Below are 22,560 nucleotides of genomic sequence, written 5' to 3' on the forward strand. Positions count from 1 at the left end.
GCCCAATTTCATCTGGTTCCAATTTGTTCTCTTTCTGCTGTAAGCCTTGCAACACTGCGATATTCATAGACCCTTGCTTTTCTTTACAAACATTAGAATTACTATATTCAATTCAGTAATAGAACTCAAAATAGCACTACTGAATTGTAAAAATGATTATTTTATTGGGGGATATAAAATATAAACAATTTCTCTGGAAATTGTTTAGCAAGGAGCATGACTTTTGTTGTGTTTTTAAATGTTTTCAAAGGGATTTCAAAATCTTTTAAGGCCATTAATGGAGTATTTTAGTGGCTTGAAATGTCCTTTTACATGGTCTGAAGATTTTTCTCACCAATCCAGCTCATCATCAAAACATTACCATCTTAACTGTTCAAATGGAGTAAAACCTTCTCTCCTATAATGCTCCTATAATGCTAATAGGATTTTTAATTGTTTCACCTTATAGGATGCAGAAAATTTGGCCAAAGAATAAAAATTCTAAAAAAAAAAAAAAAAAAAAAAAAAAAAAATCCTGACACCTTGGAATTCACTTTCAATAATTTATTCTAGAGAAATAATGACAAGTTTATAAATTTGATTTCACAGGAATTCTTCAAAGTATTAGAACAGATAAAATAGAAAACAATGCAAACATTAAGCAATAGAGGATTGGTTAAATGAATTATGACAATGATAATACCTAACATTTATTGAGCCCATGCAATGAGTCAAATATTGTGCACACTATTCATGGCACTTATTTATCTCATTCCATCCTCACAATAAGAAAATTACAAAGTAGGTGTTATTACCATTTTCTCCCTTGTCTTCTTCTGCAGTGAAAAATAGTAAAACAAAACAAATAAACAAATGACAGACTGTGACTTAAAGCGATAAAGCTAAATGCAAGAATATCTAGTTTTTAATTAGCAGAGCCCAGACTCGAATTTGGGTTTATCTGACTCCAAAATGCATGCATTTAAACACTATGGTATATTGTTATGTATTCGAACAATGACAGAATATCCCATGATTTACAAAAATTGTATAAATCTATAAGCCTGAAGAGGTATTTAGAAAAATTATTCAGTTAAAAAAAGAGGTAGCAACTAAGAATGTATACTGGGACTCTCAGTTTTTTAATTAATATTTACTTGTCTGTATTTTTAGAAACCAACTTGTTAAGCATGTCTATCTTTATGTAATAAAACAGCCCATTTTTATGCAACTCATTATATTTTTCTGTAATGAATTAATTGTTTACAATGAGGATAAAATACTTTTCTAATTATTAGAGTCAATTAACAATTTCCACTTTGGAAAAAAGAAAATAATGAAATATTTTGTCTATCATTTGTGATCTCCTTCCGTCTAACTTGATAATTCTTCTTGTCAGATACTGTAGTTATTGGAATTTAGATTGTTTGCTTGTTGTATCCAAACCTTCCCAATAAGAAATATTTGATACGTAAGATAGTAGGCACCTGGCTAACAGGATAACAAAATAGAATTTCTAACATAGAGGCTCTAGATTATAACTGAATCATAATGCTTCCTCTTGGGAAACATCTGCAAGGGCTGAAAATATTTTTTTAATGAGTTAATCAAATATTTTTCAACCTCCAGAAAGATTCAAGATTCATTCAACTCTGGAAAGTGATTAGGCTTTCTGCTTAATCCCCTGCCGAATTCATATCGTGCTAATCCTGTGTTGTTCCCTGAATGATTGCAAAACTCTGAGTCACTAACGCTCCAATATACAAAATAAGAATTATTCTTCCCTTGACCAAGAGTACTTTTCAGAACCTGCAGAATATCTCCCTGCATTTTAAAGATGCAGGAAAACTATAAAGTGAAAATTATTTTAAAAGAAAAGAAATTCCTTTAATTAAATCATTGACTAAATTATAAGGCAATGTTAAAGGGGTTTTATGTTCCTCTTGTCTGTAAAAGTACAAATAGCAAGTTCTGAGTCGTTTTCACCTCCTTCTTCCAATTGTGCTGTAGTCATTAGAAAGCCCAAACCAGGGTCAGAATCGCATGTACATTCAACACTCTTCATTGACAGACACTTAATGTATAGGAAACATGTTTTGTCATGATGTAAAAGAGCTTTCAAACCCAATGTCTAAATGAAATATGGATCTTAGATTTAACAGTGACATTTTACAACATCCATCCTCTATGACTTCAAACCACTTTTCTCCTTCCTGATCTTGCAAGCCCACAGGGATTCTTGCCCCAAATCCTAGAATAACAAAATAGCTTTTAAAATGTTCCTTAGGTGTTTGGCCTACTTGTTAAATCTGCTGCCATCAATTGGTGACAAGTGAAGAGGAGAATAAGGCATTCATAACTCTTCAAGCTTGGGTCCTGACTATACATATTAAAGACAGAGAACTTCCCTTTCTCTTTGTGCTAACAGCCATGCAATTCCTGAATATTGATAGGCATATATTTTATTCTACAGAAATAGAAGTGTTTCGACAAAGAAACCAACAGAATGAATCTTATTCTACTTTGAGCTTAATGGTCAAATTTGAGATATATTGATGTAGGAAAAGGAATACACAAAAGACTGAGTTAATAAGTTTCGAAAAGATGGAGATAAGAACAGAGTTTAGGTCAATGTATCAAAGCTTCAATACCTGAAAGGTTTCTAAGCACTCTTACTAATAAGTGATTTCCTGTCCACCAAAGTGTTTTGTTTCTCTATCAATAAAGGCCAAAATGAGCGAAGAAAGTGGCAGCCTTTTATTTGCAAATATGCACACTCTCTCGGAGGAGGTTCTCTGGTCCTCAGGGATGGGGGGGCCAGGGAAGTCGTGCCGGCGCTCTCGGGTGATGTTCTCCGGTCCACCAATGTGGGGGGCTGAAGAAGTCACGCTGGCTCCTGACAGTGGCAGACTTTTATGCATTGGTACTGGAAGGGGGAGGGCAATGGGCGGGATAAGGGCGTGATAGGGGCGTCTCCGTAGGCATGGCCAGGTAAGTTTGGATCTCTTCCGATTGATGTCACCTGGCGCATGCTCGGTTGATCTGCATCTTCCCGGGTGTGGGCTGCATTTGCCTGCGCGTGGGAAAGTTGGTGAGGAAGAACCCGGAAGCAACATGGATTATGCCTTCTTGTTCACCTTCCTCCATCTTGTCCTTTCTCCTTCACCCAAACAGTCCAACCTCTTATTGATTATAAGAATTTGGGGCGCCGTTGTCTGTCTGGCTGCTTCCTGCTGTTAGGGGGCGTAGTTAGGGTCTGAGGTTGGCAGTTGGGTGTAGGGATGCAGGAGCATTTGGTTGAAGGTGACTCGGGTGATCTCTTGGACCCTGGCTCGGAGAAATTTTATTAAAATGGGAGCAAAATATAAGGCAAGGCAGAGGATTAGTATGGGAATTAGGAAATCACAAAGGGCACCCTGCCAAGCTAGGTCTTCTATGAGAGTAAAAAGTTGGGAAACCCACTGGTTGGGGGATGGGTCGGGAAGGAGGGTGTCTATGGGGTTTATGAGGGAAAAGTCAGTTAAGATGAAGAATGGTGAGGAAGCGGGAAAATTTGAGGAGGGTGTTGATCCTTGAGTAGAACTGGTCACCTGGAGAAAGGGAAGGGGAATAGATGTTTTGAGTTAGGTTAACATGTCTCGTCCCAAGAGGGGGTGGGACAAGAGGGTATGATGAGGAAAGAGTGGGCAAAGCATGCATAGTCCAGGCAGTAATTTAACATTGGGGTCTGGCGAGGGTTAGACGGTTTGCCGTCTACCCTAACTACTGAGATAGTGGATGGCTGGCTAGGACCTCCATAGGTTGACAAAACAGAATAGGTAGCCTCCATATTGATGAGAAAAGAAATTGGCTTATCCGCTACCTGTAGAGTTACCCTAGGCTCGGCGACGGTGACAGGGGTCTCTGAGTGTGGGCACCGTCAGTCGTCGTCCAGGTGTAGGAGCTGGAAGGAGCTTTGAGGAGAGGCATCACGTTGAGGCGCAATGCCTGCCCTGCTGGCGGGGCAATCAGACTTCCAGTGTCCTTCCTGTTGGCGGGTTGGGCATGACGTGGTAGGCAGGCGAGGATTTGGACACTGTTTTGCCTAATGCCCAGTTGTGCCACACTTAAGGCATGGACGAGACGGAGTGGCCGGCTTGGCCTGGGGACACTGGTTTGCCTAGTGTCCTGGGTCTCCGCATTTATAGCAGGAGCCCTTGGGAGACTTGCCCTGTGTCTTCCCTGCTGGCAGAGTTGGCAACGCTGGTTGGAGGGCAGCCACTAGAGCTTGCGCCTGAAGCACAGCCCTTCTTTTCTCCTTGTCTATCTCTGCGGCCTCAGCTGCTGCTTCTCTGGAGTTAAAAACTTTAAAGGCCAATTTTCCTGTATGGGAGTCTGAGGCCCATCTTCAACCTTTTTTAGCTTTTTTCGAATATCTGAGGCTGACTGGGAAATAAAATAGGAGGCTAGGACAGCTGCCCCGGCTGGGGAAGTGGGCTAGCTGGGTAAATTGGGCCAGTGCCTCTGTAAGGCGATTTAGGAAGGAAGCCGGGTTCTCATCTGGGTGTTGGATAATTTCCTTTAATTTATCAAAATTGACCACTTTGTTAGAGGCTGCCTGCATACCGGCTAAGAGACATTGAATCATAATGTCCTCTTATGGCGGCCGGGCTGCTGTGGTTGGTAGTCCCAATCTGGTTCTATGAACGGGACAGCCATCTCTCCTAACGGGACAGTGGCGTCAGTTAAATGCCATTGATCTGTATGTTGCCTGGCGGCTGCAAGAATACGCTCTTTTTCCTCTGGGTTAAGGGAGGAGGACAAAATGACCTGTAAGTCATGCCAGGTTAGATCATATGCCTGACATAGGTATCGAAACTCCTTGGAATATAGGGTGGGGTTAGCAGAGAAATCGCCGAGCCGTTTTTCAATCTTGGAAAGATCTGCCAAGGAAAAAGGGACATGGACTCTAACTAGTCCTTCGGCTCCGGCAACCTCTCGGAGGGGGGCCAACAAACTAACAGGGGAGGTTGAAACAGACTGACCAGTCGGGTAGGTTGAGACCGGCTGACCAGTAGAGGGGGTTGGGGCAGGCTGACTGGTAGAGGGCTGACTAGTGGGGGCCGCTACCACGGTCTTGGAGCGAGTGTGGGCGGAAATGGGAGAGGTAAGAGGAGTGGCTGAGGGAGGGGCAGTAGGAGGAGCATAGGGAGGGGGGTTGGTAGGTCGGGAGGGAGGTGCCCCGCCGTCGGCCTCGTCTGAGATGGAAGTAGAATCTTCCTCTGCTTGTGGTGTGGGGGCCGAGGGCTGGGTTTTAACTAACAAGAGCTGGGCCATTGAACACTGGGCGCACAGGTCTGGGCGAGAGCGCAAGTCCCAAAAGCCTTGGACATAGATAATCTCTGACCACTTTCCAAGCCTTTGGCAGAAATTAGAGAGATCTAATAGAATGTTATAGTCAAGTGTGCCGTCTGGTGGCCATTGAGATTGGTTGTCTAATTTATATTGTGGCCATGCCACAGTGGAGAGGAAAATTAGCCGCTTTCGTTTTAAATCTTGAGCTAAATGTAAGGCTTCCAAGTTTTGGAGGAGACACCCTAAGGGGGTGTTCCTAGGGATTTTGGATTGTGAGGTTCCCATTTTTAACCACCAGAAATGGAAACCGACCTCACGCAGTGGCAAAGCGTCCTTTGCCGCTGCTAGAGACCGGGGGCTCCTGGAGCCACTAACGGAGAATTGAGGAACTTCAAGACAGACGTCTCCGGGTTGAAGGCCTCACTGCGCCACAGGGTGGCTACGTCCTTGGGCGTACGTACGACTCCAGGCCAAGGACACGGAAACGGACGGAGATGGTTAACAAAGGGGAGTACTCATCGAAGAAGAAATTCTCAGAGAGGCACCAGTGGAAAGCTGGAACACTTGTTCCGTGTTGGTGGCTGGTTGGGTTGGGAGCCGGTTCGCTGGGGAGAAGGTTCCTCAGACCCCTAGGGGATGTTGAGGAAGGGTCTCCTCCCAGATCGGGTTTCGGCACCAGCTGGTTTCTTTCTCAATCAATAAAGGCCAAAATGAGCGAAGAAAGTGGCAGCCTTTTATTTGCAAATATGCATATACTCTCGGATGAGGTTCTCTGGTCCTCAGGTATGGGGGGCCAGGGAAGTCGTGCCGGCACTCTCGGGTGATGTTCTCCGGTCCACGAATGTAGGGGGCTGAAGAAGTCACACTGGCTCCTGCCAGTGGCAGACTTTTATGCATTGGTACTGGAAGGGGGAGGGCAATGGGCGGGATAAGGGCGTGATAGGGGCGTCTCCGTAGGCATGGCCAGGTAAGTTTGGATCTCTTCCGATTGATGTCACCTGGCGCATGCTCGGTTGATCTGCATCTTCCCGGGCGTGGGCTGCATTTGCCCGCACGTGGGAAAGTTGGTGAGGAAGAACCCAGAAGCAACATGGATTATGCCTTCTTGTTCACCTTCCTCCATCTTGTCCTTTCTCCTTCACCCAAACACAAAGTTCCTCCCAACTCTTGACTTTCCTACCATAGACATTACTTTTCTTTACTATCTAGAAATATCCTTACCTCACATACGCAATATTGAGAAAATTATTTCTTTGTGTTACAGTGTTTGTAATAAAACTATACGATAATCAAATATACTACAATCACCTGAACTATTCCCCAATTTTAGATCTGTCAAAACCTGTAAATACAGCTAGCTTCTTCTAATAATTGAGAAATTCAGGAGTTAAACCAGTATTTACTAACCTTCAGTTCTCTCACCCTCTTTTTTCATCCTTTTTGCCCAGCTGTTGCTAACAACCAAAAGAGAGAGAGATGTTATGTATCAACTCATTAATTTGAAAATCAAGGTCTACAAGGCAGTATACTAAATATAACTGGCACCCAATAAAATCCAGTCTCTGAGTAAAGTCACTCTAAAGGAATAACAATCCTGTAAAATATTATAGGAGAAATAATTCTAGTGTTTACTTGGTCTCTGGAGAAAAATGCTAAAAAGTATAGACTGAAGGAGAGTAATGGGCAGAATTAAGAGCAGTGGTTCTTAACCAGAAAAGTTTTGAATCCTGTGAGAACACTTGGCAATGACTGTAGGTTTTTTGTTGTTGTTGTTATTACTACTGAAGGGCTACTCCAGAAGTGGGAAGAGACCAGGGACAGAGATGCTACTAAACACATACAGTGTACAGGGCAGAACTACAACAAAGAATTTTCCAGTCCAAAATTTCAAAAGCGCCAAATTTGAGAAATCCTATTCTTAAGTGTTTTTCAAAAATCTTCCTGGTATGGTGACTCACACCTGTAATCTCAGTGCTTCGAGAGGCCAAGGTAGGAGGACTGCTTGAGACCAGGAGCTCGAGACCACTGGGCAACATAGTGAGACCTCATCTCTACAAAAACATTTGAAAATTAGCTGGTTGTGGTGGCACATACCTGTATTCACAGCTACTTGGGAGGCTGAGGTAGGAGGACTGCTTGAGCCTGGGGAGTTTGAGGCTGCAGTGAGCCATGGCTTCACCACTGGGCCCTAGCCTGGGTGACAGAAACCCTGTCTAAAAATAAATAAATAAATAAATAAAAAGAAGAAGAAAAGACTAAAATAAGGAATCTCCCCAATTTCATATTCCAACTCCTGAGCATGGCATTAAAATTACAAACTAATTCCAGAATTTTTCAGTATATAGGAGAAAGGAGTTTTTCTTGTGTATTTTGCAGAAACTAAAATGTAAAAAGAAAGCAAGTGAGACGAGGCAGGATTTTACACTAAATATAAAGATGAGATGCTGACAGCTGTGAACTGTAAGAACAACTCCTAAAGCAGCCCCTAACTGATTCAGCTCCACTCCCAGCCTCACTGAGGTTAGCATCAAAAATTATCATCTTTAGAAGTAATAAACTCCTTGGTCCTGTATTCTCAAGTCATATGAAGGTAGATAAATAAGGGAGCTTTATGAGTTGATGCAAATGGACAGTTGAGGGAAGAAAGAAAACTTTAGTTTTAGAAAATAGATATGTGTTCTTTGCTGTCATCGGTCGCAATACAAAAACCTGAGAAGTAAGTATCTTAAAATGTTTATGAAGCCTATGGTCCTCCCAGTAGGTAAGCATTTCACATGGCCATTTTAATATTTTATAGGAAATGTGCTATGGTGTGTTTGGCTTATCCAGCAAAGTGATAGTCCAGGGAAAAGAATATACATCTGCTCATTTTTTTGACATGTAAGATTCTGGTGTGTACATGTATATTATACTGAAATAATTCTAGCAGTCAAGACTTCTCTTTCTTTTCTTCTTATTCTTAGTAGAAAATGTGTCACTGGAAGACTCTACAATAAATTACGAATTATTGAAATGTGAGTGTATAAGCACTATTCTAAGCCAGGTACATAAACTTACTTCTGAAAGTTCTTCAGGAACAAATTTAATATTAGTTAGATAACAGAATGTACATAAGCTATTAAAAATGTATTTAACTAAATATTTTTCAGAGATTAAAAATCATGTTTTTGAAAAAATTTAAAGAACATGGGAAAAAAGAAAGATGCAGAAATTATTTGGTTATAATTTGATTAAAAATAAACATAACCATATATATGTTGAAAGAGAACTTTGATAAAAAGTAAAAACAGTAGTGGTTACCATTGTTGAATGATTATAAACAGTTTTTACTTTTTAAAAATGTTTATGTTTCCAAATTTTTCATCAATGAAAATATTTTACTGCTGAGAGAAAAAGAAATGTTTTATTTTTAAAAGGACCTACAGATAATTTTTAAAAAATCTAACACATTGCTAAAACCATTTCCATATCAGTTCTATCCACTCTTACCTTGGAAAACAGAGAGCAGAATGAATTTGTAATAATTGAAGGCAGCAAACAACAAAATGTGGCCAAATCCATAAATGCGTTTACTTAGCAAAGCAATTCTTTGCAGCTGCAACAGTTGGAATCAGTTACTGAAGATTTTCATGCTGTAATATCAGCAGAGTCTCAACTTCTGGGGTTGGAGCTGGGGAAAAAGTCACTTATATTGGGCAGAGAGGCTAAGAAAAGAGCAATTTGATCAGAAATGGCTTCATTTCAACAATTATTATGCTATTATCCTGTGCTTGAAGATAAACAGTTTAGGTGGGGTCATGATTTAGCAGTCTCTTAAGACCATACTGTTTAATTAGCATGGCTCTTAAAAAAACTGAGCTCAGCTCACTTCTCATTGGGTCTATAGGAAACGAAAGTGTGTTTTTCTGTACTATTGGCATTTTTCTAGCTTTATTAGCCTTGTGGTATACATGGAACAAATGAGAGGTCATTTTTGACTAAGAAAACTCAATGGGCAGGGACTGGGCCAAGATAACAAAATCCCTGTAAGAGTTGAGAATAGCACACCTTTAATGTTCAAGATCCACAGGCAGCTCACACCTCATGTTTTACTTTTGCAAAACTTTATTTGCATTGTTTTCTGTTTGTTTATTTGTTTGTTTGGTTGGTTGGATTCTTAGAGCAGCCTACACCGTTTATCAAAATTCTTTCATTGCAACAGTCTCCTGGGCATTTGAATTTTGAGAAATGTTGCTTTTAGTAGTAATTTTCTCATCATTCCTTGGACCTAGGGAAATAATTAGGCATGTAAAGCTTTACAAAGAAATACTTATAGGTACAAACCTGTATATGTACTAGGACAATCCCGAGGTCCCTTCTAACCTGCAAACTTTTATATCTAATGGTCTGCTAGCAATCTCCACTTGAATGTCTCATATACAATTCAAATTAGCAGAAGGCTAAATGTTGAATTCTTGATCTACATTTCTAGCATTGTATTCACTCTATAAAAGCAGATATTCTCATTATCACTTAAGCAGGAAACTATGAAGTTTTTGACAAGTCTTTTGTAAGCACCTAACATCCCAGTTATCTGCAAGTCTTTTTGATTCTACCTCAAGGATAGATCTAGGAGCTATCCATTCTCTCCATTTTCACTTTCAGCCTCTTAGTTCTTGCCACCATTGCAGCCTCTCTAGCTATCACACTTTTCCCCCCACTGTCATCATTCCCCTTACAACAGCCAAATTGCTTCTTATAAATCATAGCACAGATTCACCTCTTTTTTGGCAACAGCCTATCAATGTCTTTTCATTTCATGTAGACTAACACCCAGATTCTTTAACATATCACTGATGGTGATTTCACTTTTGCTGCTTCTTTAAATTACCTTCTGGCCAATTTCCCCTCTATATGCCACACTCCAGTCACCCTGTGCTTCTTTCATTTCCTCAAACACAGCAATGTTTTCTCCAGCATTAAGGCTCTCTTCTAGGCAAGTTTATGCCATTCAGTGGGAAAACATTTGCCTGTTCTTTAAATCAAGGTCAAAATGTTTCTTTTTTCTTCTTTTTCTTTCTTTTTTTTTTTTTTTTTTTTTGCCATAGCCCTGAGTGAAATAGTAAATACTTCTCCAAGTTGAGATTGGAGGTCTAACTTGGTGTGTAACTGGAGAGGAGGTCCCGCATACCAAAATCAGGCACTAAAACTTAGACTTGAAGCCTCTCTTGCATTCCTGCAATAACTAACCTAGTTTCTACCACTTCAGTACCAGAGGTATGGCTCTGCTAAGTTCTTGGATTCATTACCCTAACAGAGTAGTTTAAATATGACTCCTTACATGTTAGTAATAATTGAAGACTTGTATTATACCATATATCAAATCTGGTAGCTCAATAAAACTGTAGACTTTAGATGCAAAGTATGGGTTATTTTTATAGGGTTCTTATTTTTTCAAAAGTAGGGCAGAGTGCTGTTTTAATGGCTTAGCTTTGACTTTTAAGCATAGAACAAATATAAATTGTGCTATAACACCTGTTAAAATCCAGGCCTTGATGCTATCTAATGTATAATAGTTTCTCCATCATAAGTCACCCTCACCGAAGAAGTTACTTCAAATTACACAACCTGAAGACTTAGGCAGGCAGTGCCTATAGACACAAACATATTTTTATAGTGTGTTTCCCTTCTGTATTATTTCAACTCCTACACTGCTTACATATTTATAGAAACCTCTGGTGATTCTTAATGATGTTGTTCAGTCTGGTTTCTTAATAATTTCCTTGGTTTTATGCTAACATTCCTGCTGTTGATTGTTCCCTTATTTTAATTATGCCACACTCTTAAGCAGTGCTTCCGGGAGTGGGTTGAAGTTTTCACTGCAGTACATTACAGGTGAAAACAATTTTTAATGTCCCATTAGAGCAATAATTTTTCCTTTGCACTTTGGCAGGGGTGGGTGGGTGCATAAGGCCCTATCAATACTAGAACAATCACATTCCTTGACTGTAGGAGCTGACGGCCACTTGTAGTGAGTTAGGAAATATAAATTATGGTGACTAAAACCTATTGAACCTGTGTTACATACAGACCAGAATAAGTAATCTACATTCATTCTGTCATTTAATTATCACTGTAATAAGTTATATGCATATATTATGTGCATATGCATATGTTATTTGCATGTCCAGTTGACACACATGAAAACAGAAGCTCAGAGAATTTCAGTACCATGTCCAAAGTCATCCATAAGCAAGCGATGGCAAGAAACAAGCACTCATCTGATGCTACAGCCCATACTTTTAACCACTCTGCTATGCTTTCTTTCAACTGAAAACAACTTCTCATCCCATCCTAAAATTAGAAAGAACACACACACACACACACACACGTGCACACACACTTTTCCTTGCTTACAAGCTACAAGCATCAAGGTTTTTTTTTTTTTTAAAGTAGTTAGTTGTTAATTAGTTTAAGAAGAAATGGTTGAGGTTGAAGATAAATCCTATCACTGTTGCTAAAATTTGGCTGACATAACATATTGTCAAAAGAATGTAACTTTGGAATCAAGATTACTGATTCTGATTCTAAATGCTGAGATAACTGTATTCTCAGTGAAATTAGGCAATTTCTTAAACCCTCTGAATCTCAGTTCCTACATCTATAGACGGAAATAATACATACATAAGAAATGTTAAGTACTAAATTAGGAAATGCATACAGGATGCCTGGACACAATCTCTGTCATATATTTTTCAAATCAATATTAGTCTCCTCTAGTTTCTAGTTCTATTATTATCTACAGAATAATAAACAAATGATTCTCTTTATTTTTTCTCTTGCAACCATCATTAAGGACCACTAGATGCCCTTAGAGATGGCTGCCAATAACTTTACTGACCCCATTTCCGGACTCAGTCAACTTTTAGCTTCACTGCCCACCTTGTTGTTCTTTTACTGCACTAGAAACATTCCAGTTTTAGGGGCCTTTACACTGGCTATTCCCTTTGCCTGGTGTTATGTTCCTTAGACATCTGCTTGACTTTCTCCCTCATCATCTTAAAGTCTTTGGTCAAATGTCACCTTCTCAATGAGGACAATGAGGGCATTTCTGACCATCTAATTAAGAATTGTACATATGTACCCCTTACTCTCTGAATGCCTCCTGAGCTTGATTCTTCTTAATGATTTATTGTGATTTAATTGTTTTATTTATTGTATGTCTTCCTCACCCACTGGAATATAAACTATGAGAATAGGAACGTTTGTTCACTGGTTTATTTCCTGTATCTCGGACAATAACTGGTATGTAATAGATGCTCAATAAATATTTATTAAATTAATGAATAATTTTGAATGACTATTTTCAATAAATAAAATTAAGAAATATCATTATGGAATGTGTTGAACTAAACCCTTCGTGGGATCAGATGTAAGACTGAAGTATCAGTATAATTAGAGAAATGTTATTCAGATACAGTATGTTTGATTGTCCATTAGCTCCACATTTTTATAAAGCCATTCTTTTTGAAGACTTCATTTTCTGGAACTGCTTTAGGTCCATGGCAAAATTAAGAGAAATGTGCAAAGATTTATCATATACGTCCTTCCCCCACATCCTCCTGAGAGTAGTACATTTCTTTTTTTTTTTCTTTTTTTTTGAAACAGGAGTCTTGCTCTCACTCTGTGTCCCAGGCTAGAGTGCAGTGGCTGGATCTCAGCTCACTGAAAGCTCCACCTCCCGGGTTCACGCCATTCTCCTGCCTCAGCCTCCCAAGTAGCTGGGATTACAGGTGCCCGCCACCACGCCCGGCTAGTTTTTCGTATTTTTTTAGTAGAGATGGGGTTTCACCGTGTTAGCCAGGATGGTCTCTATCTCCTGACCACGTGATCCGCCCGTCTCGGCCTCCCAAAGTGCTGGGATTACAGGCTTGAGCCACTGCGCCCGGCCGAGTAGTACATTTCTTACAATGAATGAACCTACATTAACATATCATCATCACCCGAAGTCTATAGTTTATGTTAGGGTTCACTCAGTGTAGTCATTCTAAGGTTTGGACAAATGTGTGATGCCATGTATACACCGTTATAGCATCTTGCAGAGTAATTCAACTGCTGCGAAAATCCTCTGGGCTATGCTTTGTCCATCCTCTGTCCCCAGTCTGGAAACCACTGATCTTTGTATTACCTTTATAGTTTTGCCTTTTCTAAAAAGGCATATAATTGGAATTATATATTATTACATATATTCTTTCTTGATTTACTTCTTTCCTTTTGTAATATGCATTTAACATTCCTTTATGTTTTTAATGGCTTGGTAGCTGTTTTATTTTTAGCAATTAATATTTCATTGTCTATATATACCACAGTTTATCCATTCACATAGTGCTTCAAAGAATCTTGGTTGTTTCCAAGTTGTGGCAGTTATGAACAAAGCTTCTGTAAAGAATTCCATGCAATTTTTTTGTGGTCATAGGTTTTCTACTTTTTTTGATACATATAAAAAAGCATGATTGCTAGATATTATGCTAAGAGTGTGTTTAGTTTTGTAAGAAACTTCCAAAGTGGCTGCACATTTTTGCATTCCCGCTGGCAGTGAATGAGTTTTCCTGTTCCTCTACATCCTACCAGCTTTTGCTGTTGTCAGTGCTTTATATTTTGGTCATTTTAATAAGTATGTAGTGGAAATTTATTGTCTTAATTTGCAATTTACTAATGACATGTGATGTTGGACATCTTTTCATATGTTCATTTCCCATCTGTATATCTTCTTTGATGAAATGTCGAATCAAGTCTTTTGCCCATTTTTTTAATCAGGTTGTTCATTTTCTTATTGTTGAATTTTAAAATGTTTTTGTATATTTTGGATGAGGCTCCTTTATTAGATATATCTTTTGCAAATGTTTTCTTCCAGTCTGTGACTTGTCCTTTCATTCTCTTGACAGTGTCTTTAGCAAAGCAGAAGTTTGTTTGTATTCAATTTTAATAAAGTCATTTTTTTCCTTTATGAATTTTGGCATTGTTACTATAGCTAAAAAGTTGTTGCCACACTCGAGGTTATCTAGGTTTTCTTCTGCATTATCTTCTGGGAGCTTATGAGTTTGTGTTTTAATATCTATGGCTATGATTCATTTTGAGTTAATTTTTATGAAACATGTAAAGTCTGTGTCTAGATTCACTTTTTGGAAATGTAGGTTCAGTTTTGACAGTCTATGTGTTGAAAAACTTATCTTTGCTTCATTGTACTGCTGTTGTTTCTTCATCAAAGATTACTTGGCTGAATTTATATGAGCCTATCTTTGGGCTCTCTATTCTGTTGCATTGCTCTATTTTTTAGTTCTTAACATCACACTGTCATGATTACTGTAGCTTTGTAACAAATCTGGAAGTTGGATAGTGTGAGTCCTCAAACTTTGTTCTTCTCCTTTACTATTGCATTATCTTATAGGTCTTTTGCCTCTCCATAAAAACTTTAGAATTAGACTGTTAATGTCCACAAAATAACTTGCTGAGCTTTAAGATCATGCCAAATCTATAGATTAATTTGTGAAGGACTAATATCTTGATAAGATTAAGTTTTCTTATCCATCAACATGGGACATATTTCTATTTATTTATTTGTAAATTTTGTTCATCAAACTTTGTAGTTTTCTTCAGATAGATATTTACCATATTTTATTAAATGTATGCCTAAATATTTCATTTTGGGAGTACTGTTGTAAATGTATTGTGTTTGTAACTTCAAGTTCCTCTTGTTTATTGCAGTATATAGGAAAGAATTGTTTTTTTTTTTTTAATATATATATTATCCTTGTTTCCTGTAACCTTCCTATGGTCACTTATTTCTGGGAACATATCCATTAATTTTTTAGGACTGTCTAAATAAACAATCCTGTCATCTGCAAGCAAGGATCATTTTGCTTCTTCCTTCCATATATGTGTACGTGTTATTTTCTTGTCTTATTGCATTACCTAGAACCTCTAGTGCTGTGTTCTAAAGGATCAATGAGAGAGAATATCCTTATCTTGTTCTTGATCTCAGTGGGAAAGCTTCTAGTTTCTCAGCATTAAGTATTATATTAGCTGTAGATTTGTGGTAGGTAATTATTTATCAAGTTAGGAAAATTCTCTTCTATTTCTAGTTTACCTAGGATTTTTTTGAAATTATTATTAAATAATAAAATTATTATTAAAAAATTATTTTTATATTGAACCAGTCTTGCATACCTAGGATAAATCTCACTTGTACATGGTGTATAATTATTTTTATACATAATTGGGTTTGATTTGATAATGTATTTTTGTTGTTTTTGGATTTTTGCATGTATGTTCATAAGAGACATTGGTCTATCATTTTCTTTTCTTGCAACATATTTGTTTAGTTTGGTATTAGAATAATTCTGGTCTCATGGAAGGAGTTAGAAAGTATGACCTCTTCTATCTTATGAAAGAGACTGTAGATTTTAAAGAACTCATATCATTTATTCTTTAAATGTTTGGTAAAACTCAACAGTGAACAGATTTGAGCCTGATGACTTATATTTGGGGAGGTTATTATTGATTCAGTTTATTTCAGAGATATAGGCCCATTCAAATTATCTAATTCTTCTTGTGTTTTACCAGATTGTGTCTTTCAAGAAAACAGTCCATTTCATTTAGATGATCATATATGTGGGCATAAAGGTTCTTCTTAATAATCCTTAATTTATACTCTTAATGTCCCTTGGATCTGTAGTGATGTCATATTCTCTCTTTCATTTCTGATATTAGTAATTGTGTCCTCTATGTTTTATTTTTCTTAGTTAGCTTGACTAGAGCTTTACAGATTTTATTGATGTTTTTAAGAACCAGCTTTTGGTTTTATTAATTTTCTCTATTGCTTCCCTGTTTTCAATTCCATTGATTTATGCTTAAATTTTTATTTTTTCTTGTGCTTACTTTAAATTTAATTTGTTTTTTCTACTTCTTTAAGATTAAAACTTACATTACTGATTTAGAACATGCTTCTTTTCTAATACATGTATGTAATGCTATATATTTTCCTTTAAGGGCTCCACTTACTGCATTCCACATATTTTGGTAAGTTGTATTTTCATTCCCTTTTAGTTCCAAATGTTTTCATTGCTCTTAACATTTGTTCTTTGACCCATATTTTATTTAGAACTATGTTGTTTAATATTCAAATATTTGGAAATTTTCCAGCTATTTTTCAGTTAATGATTTCCAACCTAATTTCCTTGTGATGTGAGAGCAGACTTGGTATGATTTTTATTTCTTTAGATTTGTTAAGTTGTGTTTTATATCACAGAATATGGTGTATCTTGATGAATGTTCCATGTAAGTTTAAGAAGAATGTATATTCTATGTATTTCATCTGATGAAATACTCTGTAGATATTACTTATATTCAGTATGGTGCTGTTGAGCTCTACTATGTTCTTACTGATTTTCTGCCTGCTGGATACATCCACTTCTGATAGAGAGCTATTGAAGTCTCAAACAATTATAGCAAATTCATCTATTTCTCCTTGCAGTTCTACCAGTTTTTGCCTCATATAATCTGATAATTTTATTTTCAGTGCATATATATTATTAGAATAAGAAAATAAAAATGTTTATTTTACCTTCACTTATTCCATCTTTGATGGTCTTCGTTTCTCTAGGAAGACTCATGTTTCTGACCTATATTATTTTCTTTCTTTATAAATAAACTGGAAACAAATTCTCTCAATTGTTGTTTGTTCTAGAAAGTATTTCTTCTTCATGTTGATGGATAATTTCTCAGGGTACAGAATTCTACTTGGTGTTATTTTTTCTCACAAGATTTTAAATGTTTCACTCCACTCTTTTTGTGTTTGCACAGCTTCTCAGGTGACATCAAATGTAATTTTTATCTTTGTCCTCTCTCTATATGTTTTCCTCTACCTTCTTTCAGAATTTTTTCTTTTAAAAAAAATATTATTTTCTATTTTTAAACCTTCTTTCTTCTCTTTTTCTCAACCACCTCACCTTTATTAACATATAATAAACAAATAAAAACTATATATATGAAAATGTACAACATGATGTTTTGATACATGAACACATGATGAAATTGTTAAATCGACCTAGTTAACATATCCATAACATCACTTACTAATATGGTTTGTCTCTGTGTCCCCACCCAAATCTGACCTTGAACTGGGTTCCTATAATCCCGAAGTGTCATGGGAGGGACCCAGTGGGAGGTAATTTAATAATGGGGTCGGTTATCCTCATGCTGTTCTGGTGATAGTGGGTGAGTTCTCACAAGATCTCATGGTTTTATAAGGAACTTCCCCCCTTTTGCTCAGCACATCTCCTTCCTGCTGCTATGTGAAGAAGAATGTATTTTCTTCCCCTTCTGCCATGATTGTAAGTTTTCTAAGGCCTCCTCAGCAATGTGTAACTGTGAGTCAATTAAATCTCTTTCCTTTATAAATTACCCGGTCTTTGGCAGTTATTTACAGCAGTGTAAGAACAGACTAACACAATAAATTGGTACCAGGTAGTGGAGTGCTGCTGTAAAGATACTTGAAAATGTGGAAGTGACTTTGGGACTGGGTAACAGGCAGAGGCTGAAACAGTTTGGAGGACTCAGAAGAAGACAAGAAAATATGAGAAAGTTTGGAACTTCCTAGAGACTTGAATGGCTTGGACCAAAAAGCTGATAGTGATATAGACAATGAATTCCAGGCTGAGGTGGTCTCCAATAGAGATGAGGAACTTGTTGGGAACTATAATAAAGGTGACTCTTGCTATGTTATATCAAAGAGACTGGCAGCATTTTGCCCCTGGCCTGGAGATTTGTAGAACTTTGAAATTGAGAGATGATTTAGAGTATCTACTGGAAAAAATTTCTAAGCAGTAAAGCATTCAAGAGATGACTCAGGTTCTGTTAAAAGCATTCAGTTTTATGTATTCACAAAGATATGATTTGGAATTGGAACTTACTGTTTAAAAGAGAATCAGCATAAAAATTTCACAAAGTTTGCAGCCTGGCTATAGGCTGTAGAAAAGAAAAACCTATTTTCCCAGGAGAAGTTCAAGCCAGCTGCAGAAATTTGCATAAGTATTGAGGAGTCAAATGTTAACGTCCAAGACAATGGGAAAAATATCTCCAGGGCATGTCGGAGGCAGCCCCTACTATCACAAGCCCAGAGGCCTAAGAAGATAAAATAGTTTTGTGGGCCAGGCCCAGGGCCTTGCTGCTTTGCGCAGTCTTGGGACTTGGTGCCCTGTGTCCCAGTTGTGGCTAAAAGAGGCCAACATACAGCTCAGGCCATTGCTTCACAGGGTGCAAGTCCCAAGCTTTGGCCGCTTACACATGGTGTTGGGCCTGTGGGTGCACAGAAGTCAAGAATTAAGGTTTGGGAACCTCTGCCTAGATTTCTTAGGATGTTACAGAAACACCTAGATTCCCAGGCAGAGGTGTGCTGCAGTAGTGAAGCCCTCATGGAGAACCTCTGCTAGGGCAATGCAGAAGGGAAATGTGGGGTTGGAGCCCCCACACAGAGTCCTCATTTGGGCACTGCCTAGTGGGGCTGTGAGAAGAGGGCCACTGTCCTCCAGACCCCAGAATGGTGGATCCACTGACAGCTTGCACCATGTTTCTGGAAAAGCTGCAGATAGTCAACACTAGCCCATGAAAGCAACCGGGAGTGGGGTATACCTGCAAATCCACAGGGACAGAGCTGCTCAAGGTCACTGGAGCCCATTATTTGCATCAGCATGCCCCAGATGTGAGACATGAAGTCAAAAGGGATCATTTTGGAACTTTAAGGTTTAACGACTAACCTATTGTATTTCAGACTTGCCTGGGGCCTGTAGCCCCTTTATTTTGGCCAATTTCTCCCATTTGGAATAGGTGTATTTACCCAATGCCTGTATCCCCCGTTGTATCTAGAAGATAACTAGCTTGCTTTTGATTTTACAGGCTCATAGGCAGAAGAGACTTACCTTGTCTCAAATGAGGCCTTGGACTTGGACTTTTGGGTTAATGGTGGAATGAGTTAAGACTTGGGGGATTGTTGGAAGGGCATGACTGTGTTTTGAAATGTGAGAAGGACATGAGATTTGGGAGGGGCCAGGGGCAGAATGATACGGTTTGGCTCCGTGTCCCCACCCAAATCTCAGCCTGAATTGTCATTCCCATAATCCCCATGTGTCATGGGAGGGACCTGATGGGAAGTAATTTAATCATGGGGCCAGTTACCCTCATGCTGCTTTCATAATAGTAAGTGAGTTCTCATGAGATCTGATGGTTTTATAAGGGTATTTTCTCTCTTTCACTCGGCACTTCTCTTTATTGCTGCTATGTGAAGAAGGACAATGTTTTCTTCCCCTTCTGCCATGACTGTAAGTTTCCTGAGCTCTCCAAATCCATGCAGAATTGTGAGTCAATTAAACTTCTTTCCTTTATAAATTGCACAGTCTCAAGCAGTTCTATATATCAGCATGAGAACTGACTAATACACATACTTGTCTTTTTTTGTGTGGTGAGGACATTTAAATTTTAATATTTTAGCAATTTTATACTTAGTAAATATAAAACACACACTCAACTATAGTCACCCTGCTGTACACTAGATCTCCAGAGATTATTCATCCTGTTTTCCTGAAACTTTGTACCCTTTAACGGACACCTCTCCAACCACCTCTGCAACCCCTAGCCTTTGGCAACTATCACACTACTCTCTGTTTCTGTAAATTCAACTTTTTTAGGTTTCGTATATAAGTAAATGCAGTATTTGTCTTTCTTGCCTGGCTTATTTCGATAAGCATCATGTTCTCTAGGTTCATGCATGCTGTTGTAATGACAGAATTTCCTTCTTTTTTAAAGTTGAATAGCAACCCATTGTGTACCATTGTGCGTGTGTGTGTGTGTGTGTGTGTGTATGTATGTGTGTACTAATTATTTTTTATTTATCTGTCAATGGACATTTAACACTTTGGATGATTCAATATCTTGCATATTGTGAATAATGCTACAATGAACATGAAAATGTAGAAATCTCTTCAACATACTGATTTTCTTTCCTTTGGATATATGCCCAGAAGTGGGATTGCTGTATCATATGGTAGTTCCACTTGTAATATTTTGAGAAGCATCCATACAGTTTTCTACAACGACTTTACTAATTTACATCCTCACCAATGAACAGTGCAGAAAATTTCCTTTCCTCCACATCCTTGCCAACACTTATCTTTCATTATTTTTTGCTAATAGCCATTCTAACAAGTATATGGTAATATCTCATTGTAGTTTTAATTTCTATTTCCTTGATGACTTGTGACATTGAGCACTGTTTCATATACCTATTGACCATTTGGATGTCTACCTTTGAGAACTGTCTATTCAAATCCTTTGACCATTTATTAATAGAATTACTTGTTTTATCTCTGATTTTCTATGTTTGAAAATATTGCACCTAGGTATAGTTTTTTTTGGCATTTCTCCTGCTTGATGTTGCCTGAGTTTCCTACACTTATGATTTTGTGTCTGACATTAATTTGGGCAATTCTCAATTATATTGTTTGAAATACTTTTTCTCTTTCTTTTTCTTATCTTTCTTGTATCTCATTGTGAATGTGTTACACCTTCTGTAGTTGTCCTGCAGTTCCTGGATATTCTAATTCATTTGTTTTCAATCTTGTCTCATTATTGTAAAGAATCATGCGTGTGTATGTTCACTGCTGCACTATTCACAATAACAAAGACATGGAGTCAACCTAAATGCCCTTCAATGATAGACTGGATAAAGAAAATATGGTACATATACACCATGGAATACTATGCACCCATAAAAACGAATGCGATCATGTCCTTTGCAGGGACACAGGTGGAGTTAGAAGCCATTATCCTCAGCAAACTGACACATGAACAGAAAACCAAACACTGAATGTTCTCACTTATAAGTGGGAGCTGAATGACGAGAACACATGGACACAGTGGGGAGAACAACACACACTAGGACTTGTCAGGGGTGGGATGGGGGAAGGGAAAGCATCAGGAAGATTAGCTAACAGATGCTGGGCTTAATACCTAGGTGATGGGATGATCTGTGCAGCAAACCATCATGGCACACATTTACCTATGTAACAAACCTGCGAATCCTGCACATGTACCCCTGAACTTAAAATAAAAGACGAAGAAAAAAAAATCCCCCCAAATCTAAAAACCAATACTACTACAACTCATAAGGTATTTTAGCAAGGTCACAAAATTTAAGATCAATTTTTTTTTTTTTAGTTATCAGCAATAAACAACTTGAAAATTAAACTTTTAAAAAGTAGTGCCATTTACAATACCAAAAAATATAAAACATATATAAATCTAACAAAATATTTGTAAGATCTGTACACTGCTAACTGCAAAATACCATCGAATGAAATCAGTTTTGGAAATTTCTATTGATGTAATCTCAAACTCAAATATTATTTTCTCAGTCATGTCCAGTTTACTAATAAGCTCATCAAAGACATTTTTCATTTTTGTTAGTGTTTTTGTCTGGCATTTGTTTTTGGTCCTTTCTTAGTATTTCCATTTTTCTGCTTACAATACCCCTCTGTTCTTGCATGTTGTCTCCTTTACGTATTAGGCCCTTAGCATATTAATCATTGTTGCTTTAATTCCTAGTCTGATATTCCAACATTCCTGTCATGTCTGCTTCTAATGCTTTCTCTGTTTGTTCCAAGGTATACCTTTTAATATGCCTTGTAATTTTCCTTAATATCTTGACAGGATGTACTGGGTAAAAAGAACTGCTATAAATAGGCATTTAGTCAGGTGGTTGCAAGGTGTTGGGGGAAGGGAAGAGATCTAAAGTCCTATGATTAGGTCTTAGTGAACCTATGCCTCTGGACTGTGAAATTCACAAGTGTGTCTCAGTCCTCCCCACCTCTTAGGTGGGACAACATGATGAGAGTGGGCTAGAGTTGGGTATTCCTTTTCCTCTGATCAGTTAGGCTCTGATAAAATCCTGGCATGTTAGGCTTTGGTTAAATGGCTTGTCCTGAGAGCCAGCCTTGTTAAGAAGAAAAGAGTGCTCTGGCGTATTTCAAAATGTTTCATTTCCTCTCCAGCTGCCAGAAGCACGTGGAGATTTTCTTTTAATATTTGCTATGAGAACCTGGTCAAGCTCCAGGGGGTAAAATTTACAAAAGTCTGGAGGGCTGCTAAGACTGAGTCCCTGTGGAGTTTTTAACTCTCTGACTTGTCCACACTGAGCTTCCAGCAATTTGTTCAGGT

At 38.1% G+C, this 22,560-nt stretch overlaps 1 protein-coding gene across 25 annotated transcripts in view; it reads right to left on the reverse strand.

Moving 5' to 3' along the window:
* LOC139357469 (endogenous retrovirus group K member 6 Env polyprotein-like) overlaps window positions 1–22,560 on the reverse strand; it is a 340,316-nt gene that overhangs the window by 146,115 nt on the left and 171,641 nt on the right. For 2 of the 25 annotated variants that reach the window (XM_071074840.1, XM_071074839.1), the window contains exon 6: window positions 8,990–9,580. The exons of 20 other annotated variants lie outside the window; for them this stretch is intronic. In XM_071074840.1, the coding sequence (XP_070930941.1) occupies window positions 9,503–9,580 (78 nt within the window). In that variant the 3' untranslated portion in view covers window positions 8,990–9,502. 3 more of the 25 variants (XM_071074838.1, XM_071074837.1, XM_071074845.1) reach the window with 3 other exon arrangements.

The sequence above is a fragment of the Macaca nemestrina genome, chromosome 12 (genome assembly GCF_043159975.1).
Source record: "Macaca nemestrina isolate mMacNem1 chromosome 12, mMacNem.hap1, whole genome shotgun sequence".
NCBI classification, from domain to species: Eukaryota; Metazoa; Chordata; class Mammalia; order Primates; family Cercopithecidae; genus Macaca; species Macaca nemestrina.